The sequence below is a fragment of the Monocercomonoides exilis genome, assembly GCF_001643675.1.
Source record: "Monocercomonoides exilis strain PA203 chromosome Unknown scaffold4-2303458, whole genome shotgun sequence".
Lineage (NCBI taxonomy): Eukaryota > Preaxostyla > Oxymonadida > Polymastigidae > Monocercomonoides > Monocercomonoides exilis.
In genome coordinates, this window is record NW_027150549.1 from 1659206 (window position 1) to 1679933 (window position 20728).

Sequence of the window (20728 nt, forward strand, 5' to 3'; positions counted from 1 at the left end):
AAAAATCAGTTTGGATATGATCTTTTCCTTTTAATTTTTATGGTGCTAGATCGCTATTAATCTTTTGTATTTTGCTTCTTGAAAAAACCTGATTGCATCAAAGCATGTTTGCCATTGTTTAAATTTTTATTTAAACTGTTTTGAACGAAATGTGCATTTTTCACAGCGACAAATGAGTGGTTCGGCTGATTTCGATGATTTTGGTGAATCAGAAGAGCTAGATCCATACAATGTTTTTGTCAAGTTTTTGCCGACCTATATTGATGATGCGCATTTGAACATGCTTTTTTCGCAATACGGTACCGTTGAATCAGCGAAAGTTATGGTGTGAAACAACAATATTTATTTCTTTTCAATTGCTTTTCAGATTGGACGAAGAACTGGAGAAAGTTTAGGGATTGGATTTGTCCGATTTTCGCGTACTGAAGAGTCACAGGCTGCAATTCTTGCGCTTAACGGAAAGATTATGGAAGGAAAGGCTTTGATGGTTAAACTGTCAAATGCTTCAAAAGATCAAGAGCCGGGAGCACCGAATATCAATTTGTATATTAAGCCACTTAAATTTACAACGAACGAAGGTATTGTTTTGAAATCTTTTCGCAATTCAACCCAATTTTATTTGTATAATAATTTCAGATGAAATCTATCATCTTTTCCAACCATTTGGAATTGTGGACGATGTGAAAATTATGTATGATGCAGCTACTCAAAGAAGCAGACAGATAGGATTTGTAAGATTCAGAAGATTGGAAGATGCCATCAGAGCTCAGCGTGCGATGAATGGATATCATCTTGATCCGTTGTCTCCACAACTGACTGTACGATTTGCAGAAACAAAAGAAAAGAAAATGGAAAGGACAAAGCAAAAATTGAACAAAGCAGAGAAAAACAATGAAGCTAATAGAGAAACAAAGGGCATTCAGCAGAATTCCACAGTTCTTTCATCACCTGCATCTTCAAAATTGCCTCATCAGTTTGACAGTCGTCTGTCTTATTCGCATGCTCAAAATGCTGCATTTCCGATTTCCTCCTCATCTTCATCTTCTTCACTCTCCTCTTCTGCAACGATTCCTGCAAATGCGGACAGATCCAACATTCTGCCATACTCTTCTTCTTCAGATAAAAGTATGAAAAGCTATTCGTCTCAGCAGCCGCTGCAGACGCATATCGAAATAAGCAATTCCATTCCGGCTTATCAACAAGCTGCAAGCGCCTTCGAACAGCAGCGGCAGGCTCAGCTTCAGGCAGGCCAGCCATTCGCCGGGAAGTATCTCTACCAGAATGTGTCTATCCAGCAGGGGCAGCAACTGCAACAGCAGCAGCAGCAGCCTTCGTATGCACAGAGAAGTCATCCAGACAGCACAAGCAAATACGACCAGCCGTCGGAGCTGCAGCAGAAAGTGGCCAGCGGACAGAGCAGCTTCCACTCTGCTCAGCTGCATCACGCTGCAAATGCCAGCAGTTCTGCATACAACGGACAGTATTTGCAAACTGCTTCATTCTCTTCTTTTCAAACAAAAATGAATGAAAAACCAGATCAACCAGCAAACACAGGCGAAGTTCCGCTGCTTCCGCTTCCGCTGCATCAGCCACAGCAGAGCATTCCACAGCCGTTTCACCCAACACGCTATCAAAGCGGAGGCTCACAATATTATCAGCCATCTTTACCACAGTCGCTTCCTTCATCATCTCCTTCATCATCATCATCATCATCATCATCATCATCATCATCATCATCATCTTCTTCTTCTTCTTCTTCTTCTTCTTCTTATCCAATACCTTCTTATTCTCCTTCTTATTCAACTTCGGCACACTCCTCGTTCTCTTCCTCCTTTCAACCTCTCAATCATCACTCTCCCTCTCCTCTTCTTTTTCCTCCTCCGCCTCCTCCTCCATTCGCTCACCTTCCTTCTTCTATGCCTTCCTCTTCGGGCCAAATTCCATCGTCTGCTTTGCCTTCATCACTCTCTTCTAATCACATTCAATACACAACTGACGCTTCTTCTGGCTACACTCATTTTTCTGCTGTTGGCGCACCGCAAAGCAATCCTCTCCCTCCTCCTTCTTTTCCTTCGTCATCATCATCTTCTTCTTCATCTTCATCATCTTCCAGTCAGTTGAATATACCCCAGACACAAGAAACATCCATCCACTCATTTCAGCTTGATCCAAACACACAGCAAAGCAATGCCAAATCAGATGTCTCAAACCAAACACCGCTTGAAAGCCAAACTCGCTTCCATCTCTCGCCAAACCCTCAGTTTCAACAGCAGCAGCAGCAACAATTTCAGCTTCAGATTCAGAATCAAATGCATCTTCCTCCCCCTCAACTCGCCCTGTCATCTCCGGCCACGCCACAATCAACTGCGCCTCCGCCTGACCAAATGCTGCAGAAGACATTTTCTCCTTCTTTCCTCTCTGGAATGGCCAACAGCTCTTCCTCTTCCTCTTCCTCTTTTTCTTCCTCTTCCTCTGCCCCTTCAGCTGATGCTTCCTTTTCGAGCATTCTTCCGCTGGCTCCTCTTCTGCCTTCGCAGCAGATGCAAAGCATTTCTATGAATTCTTCTTCAATACAGGGGTTTTATTCATCTTCTAGTAACAATCAGCAATCGCATTCTTCTTCTTCTTCTTCTTCTTCTTTTCATTCTCTTTCCTCTCCCACACCTTCATTTCCTTCTTCTTCTTCTTCCTCTTCTTCCTCTTCCTTGTCTGTCTCTGTCCCTCGCAACTCATCTCTCTCTCCTTTCAACACATCTTCCCCTCCCACCCCCTTTCAGCTCATATCCATTGAAAAACTGGCAAACAGCATAACTCCTACCTTCTTCCCATCTCTTTCATCGCCTGTACCATCATCATCAGCATCTTCTTCTTCTTCTTCTTCTTCCTCTTCCTCTTCCTCTTCATCTGCTTCTTATTCTTCTTCTTATTCTTCTTCTGCCTCTCCTTCCATTGCAAACAATACTCGAAATTCGCATTCTGACATGTCTCTTTCACCCTTTTTGCAGGATGGAATGAGTGTTTCTCCCAATTTCACTGCTAATCCATTGATTGCTTCTTCTTCTTCTTCTGCAGCATCATCAGCCTCAATCTCAAAGGCAACGACTCCGTCCTCATTGAATTCTTTGTCTGTCACACCTGAACAGTCTTATTCTCTGCTTCAGACTCTGCCTGCCCCTTCTCTAAACAATAAAATGGTAGAACAAGAACTATCAACTTCATCATCATCTCCTTCTCCTTCTCCTTCTCCTTCTCCTTCTTCTTCTTCTTCTTCTTCCTCTTCTTCTCCTTCTCCTTCTTCTTCGGTTCAACGTGTCCAAACACAAAACTTAATCACTGATGCTTCTTCTTCTTTTCCTCCAGTTTCCACACAAATTCCACGTACAGCCAGCAGACAGCAATCTGATTCTTCCATTTCTTCCTCTTCCTCATCCTCATCCCAATCTTCTTCCTCTTCCTCCTCTGCTTCCTCCTCCTCTTCCTCTTCTTCTTCTTCAACTGCAACTGCAACTTCCTCTTCCTCTTCTGCATCTGCTTCAATTTCAGCTTCAATCTCTTCTTCTCCTCATGCTTCTGCTTCTGCCTCAGCCTCAGCCTCTTCCCCCATCACCATCCCATTCACTTCTCCTTCCTCTTCCATTTCTGCCTCTGCTTCTTTTTGTTCTTTCTCCCCTCACTCTTCCTCTGATATGCTCCATTCTTCATTACTCGAACGCTCATCTTCTCTTTCCTCTTCTTTCTCTCCACGTTCTTCTCCTTCCTCTCCTTCCTCTCCTTCTTCTCCTCTTTCTCACCCATCTTGCTCACATTTTGAATCTGTTTCCCCTTCACTCTCAAACTCCTTCGCTGGCACATCTCCGCCTTTTTCTGGCTCTTTCCATTCGCTTCATTCAGATATCAACACAAGAATACACAAACATTCTCTTCATCATTCATTGTCCTCTTCTTCCTCTTCTTCCTCTTCTTCTTCTTCTTCTTCGCATTCTCAAACAGACTCTGAAACTCAACGCTCATTCGATTTTGTGACTAGCGCACTCATTCCTTTGTCTCCATTAGCGTCAATCACATCGGCTGCTTCTGCTTTTTCTTTTTCTTCTTCTGGTTCTTCTTCTTCAGCTGCTGCTTCGGCTTCTTCCATTTCTGCCTCTGTTTCTTTGTCATCTTCAAATAACACTCAACATTCAGAGAGGAAATCTAACTCACATGAATCGCCATCAGCACTCACTTTATCCACAACTTCTTCTTTAACAGCATCTGGAAAGAGCGCAAATTCTTCTTCTGCTTCTGCTTCTTCTTCTTCTTCTATCTCTTCTTCTGCGTCATATGCTTCAGAAAGTGGCTCTAAAGAAACAGAGGAGAAGAAGAATGAGAAGAACGAGAGGAAGAAGAAGAAGAAGAAGAAGCTGCAGATGTCTGTGTCAGCACATTCAGAATTTTATCAGCACTCAACAAAGGCACAGCAGAGAGAGGCAGAGAAAATAAAGAGAATTGAGAAGGAGAAGGAGAAAGAATTTGAAGGAGAAGGAAAAGAAGGAGAAGAAAGAAGAAGCGGACAGTATCAACAACAAACTGCAACAATGATGCAAACAGATCAAAAGTTTGAAGACAATCACAAAACACAGCTGAATAAGGAAAGTACAATTGTTTCAGAAAGTGAAGCAACAAATGCGAAGAATCCATTGAAATCCTATCAAACAACAGGAAACATGAAGGATTCATGCAACGAGCTTATAGCAGATAATCAAATAGAAGCATCAGCAGCTAAATCAAACAATTTTGATTCATCTTTTCTTCATTCGTTCACAGCACATGAATCATCACCTCCAACAGCTTCTCCTCGAATATCCACGTATTTGTCGTCTTCTTTTGACACCTCTTTTCAAAAGGGGGAGGAAGAGAAGAAGAAGAAACACTCAAAATCGCTCCTTCATCAGCTGCTTCTGCATTCAACATCACACCCGGATCTTCCTCTTCAGTCATTTGATGAGAATTCACAGAACAATTTTGAAGGTTTGAATTCTTCTCCTCTTATTAATCTGTCTCCTTCGACATTCACAAGCGCGCCTGCATCATCATCTTCTTCTTCGTCTTCGTCTTCTTCTTTTCTTCCTCCTCCTCCTTTTGCATCTTCTCCTTTGTCCACTGAAATCTCATCTTCCTCTGATGTAGTATCAGCACAAGCTAGTGAGCTAACCAATAACACTTCTTCACCTTCCTCCTCTTCTTCCTCCCCTTCCTCTTCTTCCTCCTCTAAGCATCTGTGGAAGCCGCAGTCTGCCTTCCCTCTTCTCATCAACAACTCAAATGCCATCCAATTTGTGCCTCATTCATCTTCTCAGTCTAAGCGATCGTTGAGGCAGCATCACTCACTCCACACAAGAAAATCCTATCAGACATACAATTCTCCACAAAGCAGCACAGAACAACACTCAAAACAATTAAAACAGATCAGCCAGGAAGAAGGAAATGGAAGCAAAGAAGAGCGACAGGTGAAGAATGGGAAAGAAATGGAAAAGGAAGAACAATATCCAGAACTGTTGCGCACACCACCTCTGTTTCGGAAGCAGCAGCCGATTAATAGTCAATCAAATCCTCTTTCTCTTTCTCTTTCTCCTCCTTCTTCTCATCCTTCTTCTTCAGGCCTTCCACCATTTCCTCACAGCATGTCTCATTCGAATCTGCACGATGGATATACTCTTTTCAATCAACACTCTTCTTCTTCTTCTTCTTCCTCCTCCTCCTCCTCCTCTTCCTCCTCCTCCTCTTCTTCTTCTCCGATCAATTCTAATCACACAGCAACCTCACCCCAACAAGATTACCATCCAAACATCACTCAAACAGACAAAGCAGACAGAACCCATTTCAATCAGTTAGACAAAGGCAGCTTAAGGCACAAGCGCCACAACCGCACTCAATCTGTTACACTCTCTCTTTGCAACACAAACTCCCCCTTTTCACTGCAGGCAGACTCAAACCTCGTTTCGGTGCATTCAAATAATAAAACAGATGTTTCAAGTTCTGATGCATGTAATTCAAATGAAAAACAAAACAAACAAGAAAAGTCGGAAAAAGCAGAAAAGATAGAAAAATCATTGATTTCCAAGCAGCATTCATTCAACACAGAATACAACCAGCAATCGCCCACACAGCACCCAATGCATCTGACAGATGTACATCATGATCCATCATTGTCTTCCTTCGCTTCTTCGTTCTATGCCTCTTCGCCATCCTCCTCTTCTGCAGGCTCTTTTCTCGTCACCTCTCCCTTTGCAGCTGCTGCTTCCTCTTCATCCGAAGATCATATATCTCATTCTCCTGTCATCAACTCTCCTTCTCTCTCTTCCTCCATTTCTCCCGTTTCTCCTTCTTCTCCTGCCTCCTCTTTCCCTTCCTATCAATCTCCACATCTTTCAGCTTCATTACGCTCTGCTTCTCCTTCCCTCACGTTTTCACTTATTCCTTCCACACCTGACTCTGCACATTCTTCTCCTTCTTCTCCTTCATCTCATTCTTCTCGTTCTTCTTCTTCTCCTCCTTCTCCAAAAGTTCATCATGACAGCAATCAAATTAAATCACAAACACATTCTTCTTCCAAACACATCCTGTCAACTCCTCCTTCTGCTCCTCAAATGATGGTATTGCCTTCCAATGCCAAAGGCTCTTCACAAAACACAAAGCAGAACTTGTCAAATTTCAAAGACCATTCATTTGCGTCAAATGAAATGCCTCATGACACTTCCGCCTCTTCCTCTCTTCATCAGGCATCTGTTAGCTCATCAGCACAGATGATTGGAACAAGAACGAATTCTTCGTTTTCTTCTTCATCCTCTTCGTCAATTATGCCTCGAAATATCACTACATCATCTACATCATCCACATCCTCGTCAACATCTGTTTCATCATCTTCTTCGCCTTCTTCCTCTTCCTCCTCTTCCTCCTCCTCCTCTTTCTCCACTCCAAATTCTCATCCGTTCTTCCCATCCAATTTGGACATTCATTCACCTCTTTCGCACTCAGCCGGAGCTTCTGTCTCTTTCCACCCTGAAAAGGAAGTTTCTCCTTCTTCTTTGAACCAGTTCAATCCAAAAACAAATCCTTCTTCTTATTCTTCTTCTTCAAATCAACAAACATTGCAGCAGACACCTGTTTGTCCTCCTCTTTCTTTTCCTTCTCTCAATTTACAAGCAGAAAAGCAGAAATTTCCATCTTCTGCCAATAACTTTGCCATTTCTGGTGTTAAACAAACATCAGCAGCATTTAAGATGAACCCAGGAAATGCTCTTCTTCAGCCTCGAATGTCTCTTCCAGCCACTTCGTTTCCTTCTCCCTTGTCGCTTTTTGATGACTCTCCTTATTCTACAATGGATGCAATACATTCATTATCAAATTCATCGTCTTCTTCTTCTTCCTCTTCATTCACTCAATCTGCTTTGCCTCGTCTCACAATGTCTAACACTGCCCCTACAACTGATTTCCCCTCTCAGATGCTGATGAGAAAGCAATTTGGAACAATTGCGCAGAACAATACAGAAAAGAGAAGTATGTTGGAAAGAGAGGGAGGAGAAAAAAGGAAGGAAAGTTTGGATGTTTCTTCATTAAAGATGAAAGTTGGAGAGGGAAGTGGAAAAGGAAGAGAAAATGGAATAAGTTCAAACACACACAATTCAGACGTATCTGCTGGAGGAGTCATCAAATCTTGCAGTGAATACAGTTCATCTCCTCATTCTCTCAGCAAGCAAAACGCTTCAGACAATACAACAACGCCTCAATCTCTGAACAACAATCAACAGAATATCACACAAAGACAAGCTGATTCTTTCACTTCAGCTGCAGAAGAAGATATTCACACAGACATACAGAATACCCTGTTGACACTCAAATATCGCCCACACACAGTTGCCAAGTTTGACACACGCACAATTGATTCAGATGGAGATGAGCTCAGAAACAGCTTGCAACACAATGAATATGACTTTCCTATTCCTCGCCATCGCTCGCTGCCTCCTGTTGCCTCAATCACTTCATCTGCTTCCAATGCCAACAAAAATAGCAATCAATTCTCTGGTAATTCAAAGACAACTGCAAAAGCTGGAGTGGAAAATCAAATTTCTTCAATGCTTTCTGCTGATTTATCCGCATCTTCTTCTTTCTCTGCTTCTCATTCTGACACAAAACAGACTCTTCGTTCAGTTGGTCAGCCGAACCAACATCTTCTTCCATCTACTGATTCATCTCGTTCTCACACAACACACACCTCTTCACCCGATTTAGCTGAAGGCTCATTCCAAACAGAAGGAGCAATGCATCAGCAGCAGAAGCAGCAGTCAGAAAGAATTCTTCAGTCACCTGTCCCCAGCACAGCCTCTCCGAACACTCTTTCTCTCCTTCTGTCCTCCTCAGCCACTCCTGAGCTCCTTTCCCAGCCATCAGACAAGTCTCTGTCTCTCATCTCGATGAATGCTGCCTCTCCTTCTGTGTCTCGCTCTTCTCATTCTTCTCATTCTTCTCTTCCAGCCTCTTCTTCTGTTTCTTTTTCTTCCTCTTCCTCTTCCTCCTCCTCCTTATCCAAAGGCACAATCACTGCCCTTTCTTCAGACAATCCCTTGCATGTGCTCTCTACAGACACTCTTTCATCCTCTTTGCCTTTGCCCTCATCTGCAATGGCCGCTGCAACTTCTTCCTCCTCTTCCTCTTCTTCTTCACAGAACTCCTCTATGCATTCACGCGCCATCACTCCTGCTGCTCTTGTGGCTGCTGGATTGCCTGGCCTTACGACAGTTGCAACGCCTGCTGATGTGCCGCTGGTGCTGTCAGACATCCAAAGGCAAGTGGAGTCAATTCTAGATGAAGTGGCAGAGGAGAGGAAGGAGAAGAGGAATCAGAAGGAGAAAGAGAAAGAGAAGGAGAAAGAGAAAGAGAGAGAGAAAGAGAGAGGGAAAAGTGATAGAGGATTGGCAAGGACACAGAAATTGAATGAAAACGAGTGGAAGAAAGAGAGCGAGACGAAAATTTCACAATTGATGCTTAATCGTTCGGGTGAAGCAAGAAATGAAAATGAAGAAGAAAATGGAGAAGAAGTGGAAGAGGAAGAAGATGATGATGAACAAAACATGAATGATGTTATTCAGCAAGATTTTGAAGCAGACAATGAAGAAGATGATGATGGAGAAGAAGAAGAGATAGATGAGGTGGATGTACTGGATGTGGGGAATGCAAACGAGAAAGTGATCTTCACAGGGACTTTGTCTTCGCTTATATTTGAGCAGAGAGTGAAGGAGAAAGACGAAGAAAAGAAGAAAGAGGAGGAAGAAGAAGAAAATGATATTCTTGAGCTGATACGTAGCAAACAGCAGCAAATGCAGTAGAGATAGAAAGTGATTGAATAGGAAGGCAGCTGAAGCAAGAAAGATGACAGAAACATTGTTTGGGCAGTTAGTTTTAGAAATTACTTTATTAACTGTTTGTTTTCGTTTTCTTTATTTTGAAAAATGTATTTCGTATTTCATATTCTTAATTTTCTTTTCTTTGTTTTTTTCTTTTTGAAGAGAATCTCTCGATATTATGTTCTATTGTGAGGATTCATTTTCAAAAATATTAAGTCTTGTCTTTTATTCTCTATACGGTATTGCGTTATTAGCCATACTTATTGATTTGTGTGAACATATTTGATTTCACATTTCAGTTTTGCATTTTTGATTTTTATTAAAGTCTTTTTTTTTGCGTGTAATTTCTCGTAATGATATTTCCGATTACAATTTAAACATTATAACTATGACAATATGCTATGTTTTAATAAGAACAATTTTTTAAACAGATTTCCAAAAATATTTTTTTAAGCCCATATTCCAGAATTTTTAACAAAAAATTGAAAAATTGAGTTTATTCAACATAAAAGATGAGTAAAGATAGTTCGCAAGCACAGTCACCTGAAGAAACTGCTATGGTTGATGTAGAACTGGAAATTGTTCATGAAGGAACAGAATATAGTGATCTTCAAACAGTATTATAATTTTCTCCTTTTGTGATTTATAGAAATTTCAAACAAATTCAAAAATGCTGTAGATGCTAAGCATAGCTAGGCAGCATCGTGCTATATATAATCATCCTAGATTTACATGGGGAACAAAGTGCAGTGTGCATTTTTTATTAAAATTTTAAAAACATAATTTCCTTTCAATATTGTTGGGGAAATAGCTGCAACTCGTTCTGTGCATATGCCAGTTGATTTTTTCTTGGAAGCGATGAACAAACCTGTTAGTCCTGAAGCCATGGTAAAGAAATGCCATTATAACAATCTTTTTCCTTCCAGAACACCAGAATCTTTGCGTGTAATTAAATGGCTAACACTACTTGACGGTTTTCATATTTTTGTTCATTTTCTAGAAATATTAGACAAAAATTTCCAAAAAGATTATTCATTTATTTATATTGATATTTTTGGCAGATTACGCTGCTTCGTGTTTAATCCACCTTTGAATGAAGAAGAAAGAATTAAAATTGAATTACGAAGAGAATGGTTCGAACACATACCACCAGTTCCAAAATCTATATCATTTTCAGCCATATGGTTTCAGCATAATAGCATCTGGGCATTAACAGGTATGAGACTGTTTGAATTGTAAACATTCATGAATTTTTTTAAAAGACATTGGGCAGATAATTACTTATGGAAAAGAATTAGATGGTTTGTGACTTTTGTGTGGTCAAAGACATGTACAAATTTTATTTCTAACTTCACTTTTTAATTGTTATTATTTCTTTCAGCTGACGAAGATGAAGAAGCTGGCTGGGCACTTGTTTGCATCTCATTGTTATTCATTTATAATACTTCATTCATTTTTTAATGCTCCCACATTTTATTTATTCTAATGAACGCGTTCAATTCGTTTGTATTCAATTAATTTCAGATGACTCAATCTTCATTTGGTCGTTCATTCTCAACACCCAGACCGCTTGCTCCATCTCGCCATTTCACAGGAAGAAAGCCATTTTCTTCTCCAACTTCAGGTGAATATCCTTTGGATTCGTCGTCGTCATCATCATCATCTTCTTCTTCTGCTGCTGCTGCTGCTTCTGCTTCTTCAAAAGCATCGGAACCAGCAGTTCCACAAACCGCACCATTTGTTCCTCCTTCTGGAAAACAAAGCAGCACTTCTTCTGCTTCTGATACGAGTGCTCTTTCTCGATTTGCTTCAACTGCGCTTTTTGCTTCGTCACTCGGCTTCGGTCGCGTCCAATCTATTTCTCCTGGACTTTGGAGAACATTTATTATATTAGGTGTGACTTTGAGATAGTTCTATATGTGAATATGAAAATTTTGCATTTATTTCATAAATTTAATTTTTTTTAATAAATATTTATATTTTTTTTTTATCTCTTGCTTTTCAACCAACTGTCGTTTCGGGAACTTTTTTTTTCATTTTTTTGTTTCTGTTAGAAAATGGAGCTGTATTTTGTGCTGGGTTTATCTATCATTATCAGCAACACCAGCCATTTATACCTGAAGAAGGACTTGTGGAGCTGACAGATTCTGCCATTTTCTCGCCGACATACTCATCATCGCTTTGTGGAAGGTTGCAGCCAGAGAGAGGGAGATACGGACTGTTTGGAGATTCGCACATTGTTCGGTACATAAGTGAAATAGGAGTGTTTATATCAGATGCTGGACTGGTGTTTTTTGACACTCACGAAGGTGTATCAGAACTTTTCTTTCAAAAGCAATCTTTGTTCAAAATGTTAATTTACTTTTCTTTCTATTGTTTATTTTCATCCTTTCTTTTTGTTGTGTTATGTTTTCCTAATAAAATCTGTCTTTGCGTCAGATCGCACAAGACCTGGTCAGCCTCCAGTTTCATCTGCTTCAATTGTTTCCTCTGGCTCTGTTTCGTCTGCTTCGCTTTCTGTGCTGCGCCATTCGATGATGACTCCTGTGGATCGTGCTGCCTTTTTTGACAACCGCGCAGTGATTGACGCTGCAGCAATGGGAGATAATCCAATCTCTGCTATTATTTGGCTGTTGGGTGTGATAGTGAAAATTTTCTTGTGTTTAAATGAAAAACTATTCAATTTCATCTTATAATCATGAACGTTTTTTTACATAAAACAACAGAAGGTTCAAGGATTATAGCCACGAAATACACACCATAGTTTGTAATATTTTATTATTTCAAATATTTGAAAATTTCTGTTCAATCTTTAATTTTTTTTTCTTCAATAATCATTAAAATCATAGCGATACATCGGCTCCAATGATCGCACGAGGATTGCAAGAGAAGATTTTTGATGTTGATTTGAAATTCGTTGGACCATCTATAGTTTCGATGATGACAGTTATAGATAAGATTTTCATTCTTTTAGGTTTGACTCTATTTTTTGGTCTGTTTCTTAAAGGTTTTTTCAATTATAATTCGATTATGTTCAAATTCTTACTCTGAAATAATATTTACTGTCGATTTTCTAAACAATGCTAAGACGATGGATCTGTTTATAAGGCAAAAACTACATCAAAAGAATTGGAGAACGTGACTGATAAATTCAAAAAGTTCTTTCCATCAAAATCTGAAATGCAACAGACAAAGATAACATGGATAACAAAAAGAGAACAATACATTTTTATTCTTGGCCATACGAAAAGTGTTAAAAGAGATGCAATGAAAGAAAAGGAGAATACTCCTTCTTGAAAGGCATATTAAGTGAAAGTTTCAAATAATTATTTACCTGTTAGATAATCTGAAACTCTTCAAAAGGAGATTAGATTTGTTGAACCATTCTCAACTGGACCCTAATTAGCAATTGCTTTTAACCGTTTTAGTCGTTTTCTTTTAAAGTTTTAGAAAAATAAATTCAAAAAATATGATCAAATCTATAATTTTTTCCTTATGAAAAATGAGTGATGTTCAAAATATAAAAAAACGAAAGAAGTCCGCAAAAATTCAACATGCAAAGGATGCTGCACAAATAGAACTTATTCAAACATTATATGAAGAAACAGTTACATCGCTTCATGAAGCTTTAAACGAAAACAGACGTTTATTACAAGAAAATTCTATTCTTCGACAGAAAATTGATGAGCTTTCCCACAAAGTTGACGAAGTTTCTGAAGACAATTTTGTAAAACAAGATGATTCGAAAATTGCTTCTCTTAATGAGAAAGATATTGAAGAGCCAACAAAACAGATATCTTTTAACGATGAATTAATCCAGACTGATATGGTCATTGTTTCAACATTTTCCGAACATGAAGCATTTCAAAAATCTAAGTTCGAACTTCAACAAAATTTGTATCAAGTTAGTAAAGCACAGGAGCAAATTGATGAACAAATAAATGAATTCATAAGAGAAAAAAACATGGTTTCCGAAAAATCGAAAAGAATTGAAAAAGAAAGGCAAAAGATAGATGACTCACGAAAGGAACTTGAAGAAAAGATCGCAATTTACGAAGATAAAATCAATAAATACAATGAAATGGAAAAAGAGCTTGAAAGAAAATCTGAGTTGTTGGAGACAAAGAGTTTGCAAATAGAAAAAGAAAATGAAAAACTGAACTCAAAAATAGAAGATATCGCGGAAGAACAAAGGTCGATTAGTGAAAAGCAGTCACAATTGGAAGAACTTCAAAGAATAGCAGAACGTGAAATAAAAGAGGCACAGGAATTAAAATTGAAGGTTGAAGAGGAACAAAAGCAAATGAAAAGAAATTTAGAAAGCGACAGAAAAAATAAAGAAATTGAAAGCATTGAAAAAGTTGTTGGGGTCGAAGTTTCTGTTCAGACTGATAATGAAAAGGATTCTGCATCATTTGAAGCTATTGGAATGCTAACGGATGATGGAGAAAATAAAGTTTATTCCACAATCGAAACAGAAAAAGAACCTTTGACTATTTGCAAGAAACCAATTTCCTACGATCCATCGCATTTGGATGAGACTGAAAAAGAAGAGGAAGAAGAAGAGAGAAAGAGTTTGCAAAAGAAAATTGAGCGAAGTGAAGAGAGTCCCAAACATATTGCACCATTTGGTGAGTTACATGCAAATCTGCAGATACTCTCAATATTTGCTGTTTCAGCCGCGTCAGTTGTACGTCTAAGTGACTTTCTCACCTTCATTTTTGAGTTCATTTCAGATTCACTTCTCAGCTTTGACACTCAAACCGTTAACACTTCAAATACAACTCATGTTCAGCTATCTTCTGATTCATCTCATATTTCTCTGTTCTCTTTGTCAGATTCTTCTTCACAATCCATTTCAGCTTCTACAAACTCATCTCTTCCAATTCACTCACTTGCCACTCCAACACCTCAATCCACGCCTTTCGAAGACACCTCATCAAACACATCGCCCCACTTCAACTCAGCCAAAACAGATCATCTTTCCACCCTTCTTCAGTTCTTCATTTCACTCCTTGAATCAGTCCAACTGTCTTTGAACGATTCATTCGAGGCTGTAATCTTGCCGCATTCACCAAGCAAGAGCAATGCATTCATCACACAGCTGGCTGCAACAATGGACAACATTGAAGCAGAGCTTGTCGAAGTTGAGAAGAAAGAGCAGCAAAACTGCGAAAAGCTCACTGAAATATCGTTTGATCGTCATTCCATTCTGACTGAGCATTCACTCGATGCACTGAAGCAGCTGTTCACAACAAGATTTGATGCTTCAACGTCAAACACTCCAAATATGAATCAGCAGTTAGATTCTCCTGCTTCTTGTAATTCACTTCATTCCTCAACTGGCAACTTTTCTTCAGATCCTTCATCTTCTTTCACTTCTTCATCTCAAAATCAGTTCATTCCATTTCACAATTCACTATCATCAAACACTTCGTTTTCTTCTCCCACTTCATCTGATGAAATGTCTTCTAATTCGCAACCACAATTTTGTGATAATCCATCTGAATGCATCAACTTCTTTATCAAAGCATTCTCAGAAGCCATCATTGACTGTCTGATGCAATCTCGCTCTGTTGTTTCAGTGGTAGAGACTGTGATTGAGAAATGGAGAGTGAAATCTGATAGAACGAAAGAAGAGGCAGAAGAAGAAAGTGGAAGAGAAAGAATGCAAATACAGATTGAATCTCCAATTGAAGAGCAGAAAAGTTCCGTTGCAAACACTCACGAATCGCCTGAAAGAAACGAAGAGACATCGCCTTTTAATACAATTGAACGCTGGCCGAAGGAAACAGAGACAATTTCATCTAAAAGAGAAAACAATCAAAAAACAAACAGAACAAATTCGAATTACTGTGATGCTGCCGCAAACACTGAAAATGCAGATAAAACCACTCTTATTGAAGAAGAATCCCAGACTGAAGAAGTTGTGCAGAAAGTGTATAAAGCAACCGAAATGGAAAATAACAAGAATTCCTTTGATGAAGAAAAAGTGAAGACAATTAAAAAACTACTTGATGAGTTTAAAGAAACAATAAGACACATTTTGCATAGTAAAAAAGGATCTAAATTATCGAATCGCAAAAAGAAAATGCAAAATTCAAACTTTTCATTTTTGGGAATTGTTGATGAAAAACAGAAAATGGGAGAATTTGAAGATGGCTACAAAGAAGAAAGAGATGGAGAAGAAAAAGAAGAAGAAGAAGAAGAATTTGACGATGAAGACGATGATGATGAAATGAAGCAAATCTACAAGCAACTTGAATTAGAAAGAGACTTTGACTTTCAAAATGGCTGTGATGAAGGTGATATTCCTGAAGATGCAAAGGAGCTTGTTCAGCAAGTACACAAGCTCTCATTACAATCAACTTCTCTTTTGGATATCATTGAGCACATTAAAGACATCATCGAGAAACTAGCAAAGGAATTTCACGATGGTGAGGAGGAAAGCGATGATTTTGATGAACAGAATTTGATTGAACCAGAAGGTTCTTCGGCTTCTCTTGAGGATTTATCAGAGCTTTCTCCACAAATTGTGTCTCATTCATCTATTTTACGTGGATTATCATTAATCATCTCTGAGTTTGAGAGCAGCTCAAACTGGCGAAGTGAAATAGAGAATTGCAATCCTCATTTCACTGTAAAGCACAAGAAAATGGAAGAAAACACGGAAAGTGAAGAATTTAAACTGGAATATGAGAAAGAAGAAGAAGAAGAAGAGGTTACAACTCCAATTGATAGCCTTGAGGAATACTCATTTCATATTAATGGAATAACTACTCCTACTGCAGAAATGGACAAAACAGAGAAAGAATCCGAAGCAGAGGCAGAGACAGAGGCAAGCGACTCAAAAGAAGCTGACAGCTCAAGTGAACGTGCTGTGAAGGCACAAGAGCTGCTGAAGAAGATCCACGAAAAGGACGAAATCATCGAGCAGAAGGAGGAAGAGATAAAACATCTGAAGCAAGTGATGCAGAGCCTACAAAGAAACCACAAAAGGCAAGTTGAGAATTTCACGAAAGAGAAAGAAAATTTCGAAAAGAAGGTGAATTTGATGAAGGAAGCGCTGGATGCAGAGAAGAAAAAGCAGGAAAAGATAAACAAACAACATATGTTGCAGGCTGAAAAAGTGGAGAAAGAGAAAGAGCGAATTCAATCTGTGATAAGAGAGCTTGATGAAAGAAACAAAAAGCAGATCGCAAACAGTAAAGAATTACAAGACACAATCGAGGCATTGCAAGAAGAAGTGAGAAACGAGCAGAAGAAGAGAGAAGTTTTGAGGCAGCAAAAATTAGCGACTGAAAAGATGGCAAAGGAAGATTTGTGTTTGTATTTCTTGATCCGCCAGGAACAGTCAGCGCTTCTTGAAGAGAGAGAAGAAGAGCTGAAGCAGCTGAAAATGCAAAACGATGAATTGAGTGAGAATTTGAAGCACATTCGGAATGAATGTGAAGAGAAGCAAGAGATTATTCTGCAGCTGGAAGCGAAGATTAAAGAAAGTGAAGAAATGGTTGAAAAGGAGCTCGGAAACGAGAGAGAAGGGCTGCTGGGGCTGGCTGACAAAAGACTGGAAGAAGTGGAAGAATTCAAAAGAGCTGAAGAAAAAGCAAAAAAGGAAACAGAATTGATTAGAAAAGAATGTGAGAAGTGGAAAAGAGAGAACGAGAAGCTCAAAAGAGACGTTGAAAGAGCAATGAAACTCAACGATGACAAGCAGAAGGAGGTGGAAAAGAAGATACAGGAATACGAAAAGCTTAAAGGGGAATTGGAAACAAAAGAAAATGAATGCAAAGAATGGCAAAAGATGTGCGATGCAAAAAATGAGGATTTGAAAAGCAAGCAGAAGGAATACGACATGCTGAAGAGAGAAGGAGTGTGGAAGGAGAAAATGAAAGGAGAAAGAGAGAAAGATGTGGAAAGAATGAAAGCAGAAGTGGAGGAAAGGAAACGCGAATGCGAAGAAAAGCAAAAAGAAATAGAATCATTGGAAATTGAGTTGGAACAGAAAGAAGACGAAATCAGAAGCTTGAAAGGAGAAATAGCAGAGAAAGAAGAGGAAATAAACAAAATGAAAGAAGAATGTGAGAATTATGCAGAGCAAAAGACAAAAGCCGAAAGGGAGAAAGAAGCAATGATGATTGAATGCAACCAGATGCAAGTGAAAGTCGAAGAGTTCCAACAAGATGTCTGTGAGTTTGCGATGATGAGTGAAGACTTGCTGAGTTATTCTGTTGTTAAGCAGAATGAGCTTGCTGAATTGCAGCAGAGGAATAGCCAAACAGAAGAAGAGCTGCTCAAGACAAGTAATGAACTGAGTTTGTGCATTGAAAAAATGGATGAGATGGAGCAGGAAGTTATTTCTGTGGGAGACGAGTGCGAAGAGCTGAGAGAACGGACAACAGCAGCAATTGATAAAATCACACTTTCAATGGAAAAACACAAGGCAGAAAATGCTCTTTCTGAAGAAGCTTTAAAGAGGGCAATTGAAGAGAATTCAAAATTAGTCGATGATGCAAACGAAAAAGAGCAAACAATTCAAGTGTGCATACTGCTTAATATTAGTTATTCAGTTTAATTTCACTTTTATTTATTTATTTATTTATTTATTTTAGTCTTTGCAGCAAACAATCCAACAAATGGAAGAAGAAATGGATTCTGCTCAAACAACTATCACCGATCTTAACGAAGCTCTTGCCGAATCTGTAAAGAAAAATTCGTTAAGATCTCCATTTTTTGAATGACAATAGAATTTTAATATTTTGAGTTCGAATTTTTGTTTTCAAAAAAATAGAAATATCACCCTTAATTACTTTTTTGTCAAACAGATGGCAAGTTCAAATGTCTCTTCTGCGGCATTCGAACGTTTATGTCAAAGAAAAACAGCAATCCTTGAAAAAGAAGGTATTTTTGCACATTTTTTTCGATGGAAACGGTTACAATTTTTTGCAGGTTTTGCATGTTCGACTGGAACTTATGCATCTCCACTTTTGGCGATGATAAAGCCAGCTTCATATGCTATGATGCAGCCGCTAACAGATGTTGTATCGCAAATATCTAAATTAGAAAGTCCATACACAACACTACGCCCTCCTCGCACTTCACAAGTTTTATCTTTTTCAAAAGTTCAGACCCATGGAAAGGAGGTATTTCTGTTTTTACCAAGTATATGACTAAAGACCTTCCTCTAATTTTTGTTTGATGCTTAGCACAAGTCCATTAAACTGGAAATGTTTGCTATCAACATTGATTTCAAATTAATAAAGGTTATTTCTTTTAAGTGATGACGCTGCAGAAGAAGAATCAAGTGCATTATCATCATTTATGCCTGTTCCTCAAATTGAATCAACGACATTGGTTCAAAAGGGACCGTATTCTGAAAAGAAATCTAAATTTACAATGCCTGATATTGATTTATCTGATATTCAAAGTTTCATGATGAGGTATTTAACGCTTAAAAGAGTGATATTCACCTTTTTTTTAGACCTTTACCAAAAGGAATTATGCTAAGATGCCTTTTGATTCGCAAAAAAGAATTGTTCCCTCGATTCGAGTTGATGCTTGAGAAAGTTTGCAGGATTTTTCAAAACTTTCAGCTACAAATGCAATTTGTAATTTGTAATATTTTTAAACTTGATAGGAAAATCTATTTCTTGCTGGGTCAAAAAGGACAGGAGGAACTGATTATATTATCTCAACAAGTCCATCTGACATTTCAAAGACAAGTACTTCATATATTGGTTTGTTTGAATCCTCACAAGTTATAAAGAATCGCATGCTTTTTTTCATCTTTTTCTCGATTGCTGGCTCATTTTTTATTCCTGCTGTTGTTGTTGATTTCAATGAATATTTTATTCTTCTTTAAATTTATATTTTTTCTGCTTTATTTACCATTTATTTAAAAACTCTTTTTTATTTGTGAAATCTGTAAACCTTCGAACTGCAACCTGTTATTTTTCTTTTTTTTTCTTTTTAATTTGTAGGAAAATTGAAAACGCCTCGAATGGGAGGCGATTACATGATACTTACAAGTGGAAGAAACCCAGTGGGAAAAGGAACAGAGATGATAGAAAATCCAATGCTGTTCAGAGAAGAACTTGGGATAATACACTTTGGAAATGATGAATCAGGGCTCAGAGGGGTATGATGATTAGTTATTTAAATTATAACAACGAAAAAAGAAAAAAGAAAAGAAAAGAAAAAGAACGAAAAAGTTGAAATTATTTATTTGCTTCAAGAGACGGTTAATTTCTAAAAAGACTTTATTTTTATTAACATTATTCCCCTTTTAATCAAACATTTTTATTTTATAAAATTCTTCAAATTGTATTATGTATTTGCTTGTCTTATTCTTCAAATTTAGATGAATGTTATTGTTCCAACTGTGACAGACGATGGTGTGCGTTTCCCATCCCGCTCTGATTCAAAACGAGGCAGTTTGGAAGAGATGAGAGAAAAAGATGGTTTCACTATGAGCTTTATAAGCCGAAAACCAAACAAAGATCCAGGTCTGCTGTTGTAATTATGAAAAGCGTTTATTTTATTCAATTTATTTTTATTATTTGCTCAGCGACTAACAAATATCAAATGTCCTTCCATGGAAGGGCACGTTGCCCTTCAATCAAAAATCATCAGCTTATTATTGGCAATAATCCAAACCTTACTGACAGTTTTGCATTTTTAGCATTTCTTTGACTTGCATCAATCATCTATATTTCATAATATTAATGTTTTTTGCTTTATTTGAAAAATGATATGTGTATTTTATTTAAATTACAGGAGAGGCAGCGACACTGTTTCAACTCGGAAAAATGGAAGAAAACAGATTCACTTGCGACTTCACCTTTCCTTTCTGTCCATTTCAAGCTTTTGCAATTGCACTTTCTATCTTTGATATCCGTTAGTTCATTCAATTTTCAGTTCAATTTTGTTATTAGGGTTCTTTTCTTTGTATTTCATCAATTGAATTACTCCCATCATGAATGATTATCTTCATATCATCTTCTGCTTTATCATTTTTGTTTCCAAAACTTTATTATTTTTTGATTGGCTTTGTTCATTTCAGATCATGTTGCAAACAAAAAAACAGAAATGTTCTGAGATTTTGTGAAGAAATAAGAATTTTTTATTATGTTTCGTTTTCTTAATGCTGAAGCAGACTACTTAAAATGAAATTTTTTAAAATTACAAATTTGAGTTAGACAGAAAGACGACATCTTAAATTGTTGTAAGAAATATCATGAAATTGTATCAACAATTACCCTAAATGCTGTTATTGAAATGTATGTTGAATGCTATTGTTCATCGTCTTCAAGAAAATAATTTTTCGGCAGAGTTGCATCACAAGGCAG

At 38.1% G+C, this 20728-nt stretch overlaps 4 protein-coding genes across 4 annotated transcripts; all 4 read left to right on the forward strand.

Annotated features, from left to right (window-relative positions):
- Positions 1-172: 172 nt before the first annotated feature.
- On the forward strand, positions 173-9794 carry MONOS_4388 (putative RNA recognition motif protein; the record flags this gene model as incomplete). The annotated part of the gene is made up of 3 exons (XM_067874456.1): positions 173-325; positions 368-578; positions 637-9794. 3 exons carry the CDS (start codon positions 173-175, stop codon positions 9360-9362), a joined length of 9090 nt encoding a protein of 3029 aa, XP_067734828.1. The 3' UTR covers positions 9363-9794.
- A 98-nt stretch (positions 9795-9892) lies between these two features.
- On the forward strand, positions 9893-12839 carry MONOS_4389 (uncharacterized protein; the record flags this gene model as incomplete). The annotated part of the gene is made up of 12 exons (XM_067874457.1): positions 9893-9997; positions 10060-10129; positions 10192-10353; positions 10408-10596; positions 10643-10681; positions 10762-10793; positions 10905-11274; positions 11435-11689; positions 11820-12017; positions 12107-12143; positions 12230-12354; positions 12469-12839. The coding sequence occupies 12 exons, from the start codon at positions 9893-9895 to the stop codon at positions 12675-12677; spliced, it is 1791 nt and encodes a 596-aa protein (XP_067734829.1). The 3' UTR covers positions 12678-12839.
- An 11-nt stretch (positions 12840-12850) lies between these two features.
- MONOS_4390 (uncharacterized protein) lies at positions 12851-18187 on the forward strand. The gene is made up of 2 exons (XM_067874458.1): positions 12851-17919; positions 17993-18187. Exons 1-2 carry the CDS (start codon positions 12883-12885, stop codon positions 18119-18121), a joined length of 5166 nt encoding a protein of 1721 aa, XP_067734830.1. The 5' UTR covers positions 12851-12882; the 3' UTR covers positions 18122-18187.
- A 3-nt stretch (positions 18188-18190) lies between these two features.
- MONOS_18545 (putative tubby protein) lies at positions 18191-20492 on the forward strand. The gene is made up of 10 exons (XM_067871574.1): positions 18191-18281; positions 18330-18523; positions 18587-18609; positions 18659-18820; positions 18862-18946; positions 19018-19117; positions 19361-19518; positions 19741-19885; positions 19948-20046; positions 20157-20492. The coding sequence occupies exons 1-10, from the start codon at positions 18206-18208 to the stop codon at positions 20279-20281; spliced, it is 1167 nt and encodes a 388-aa protein (XP_067734831.1). The 5' UTR covers positions 18191-18205; the 3' UTR covers positions 20282-20492.
- Positions 20493-20728: the final 236 nt, after the last annotated feature.

Excerpts from the sequence above, each read along its gene's own strand:
- MONOS_4390 (XM_067874458.1), top strand. The coding sequence starts at position 12,883 with ATGAGTGATGTTCAAAATATAAAAAAACGAAAGAAGTCCGCAAAAATT. Across the intron at positions 17,920-17,992 it reads AAAAAGAGCAAACAATTCAA|TCTTTGCAGCAAACAATCCA; the intron begins GTGTGCATACTG and ends TATTTATTTTAG.
- MONOS_18545 (XM_067871574.1), top strand. The coding sequence starts at position 18,206 with ATGGCAAGTTCAAATGTCTCTTCTGCGGCATTCGAACGTTTATGTCAA. Across the intron at positions 19,519-19,740 it reads ATGAATCAGGGCTCAGAGGG|ATGAATGTTATTGTTCCAAC; the intron begins GTATGATGATTA and ends CTTCAAATTTAG. Across the intron at positions 20,047-20,156 it reads TAATCCAAACCTTACTGACA|GAGAGGCAGCGACACTGTTT; the intron begins GTTTTGCATTTT and ends TTTAAATTACAG.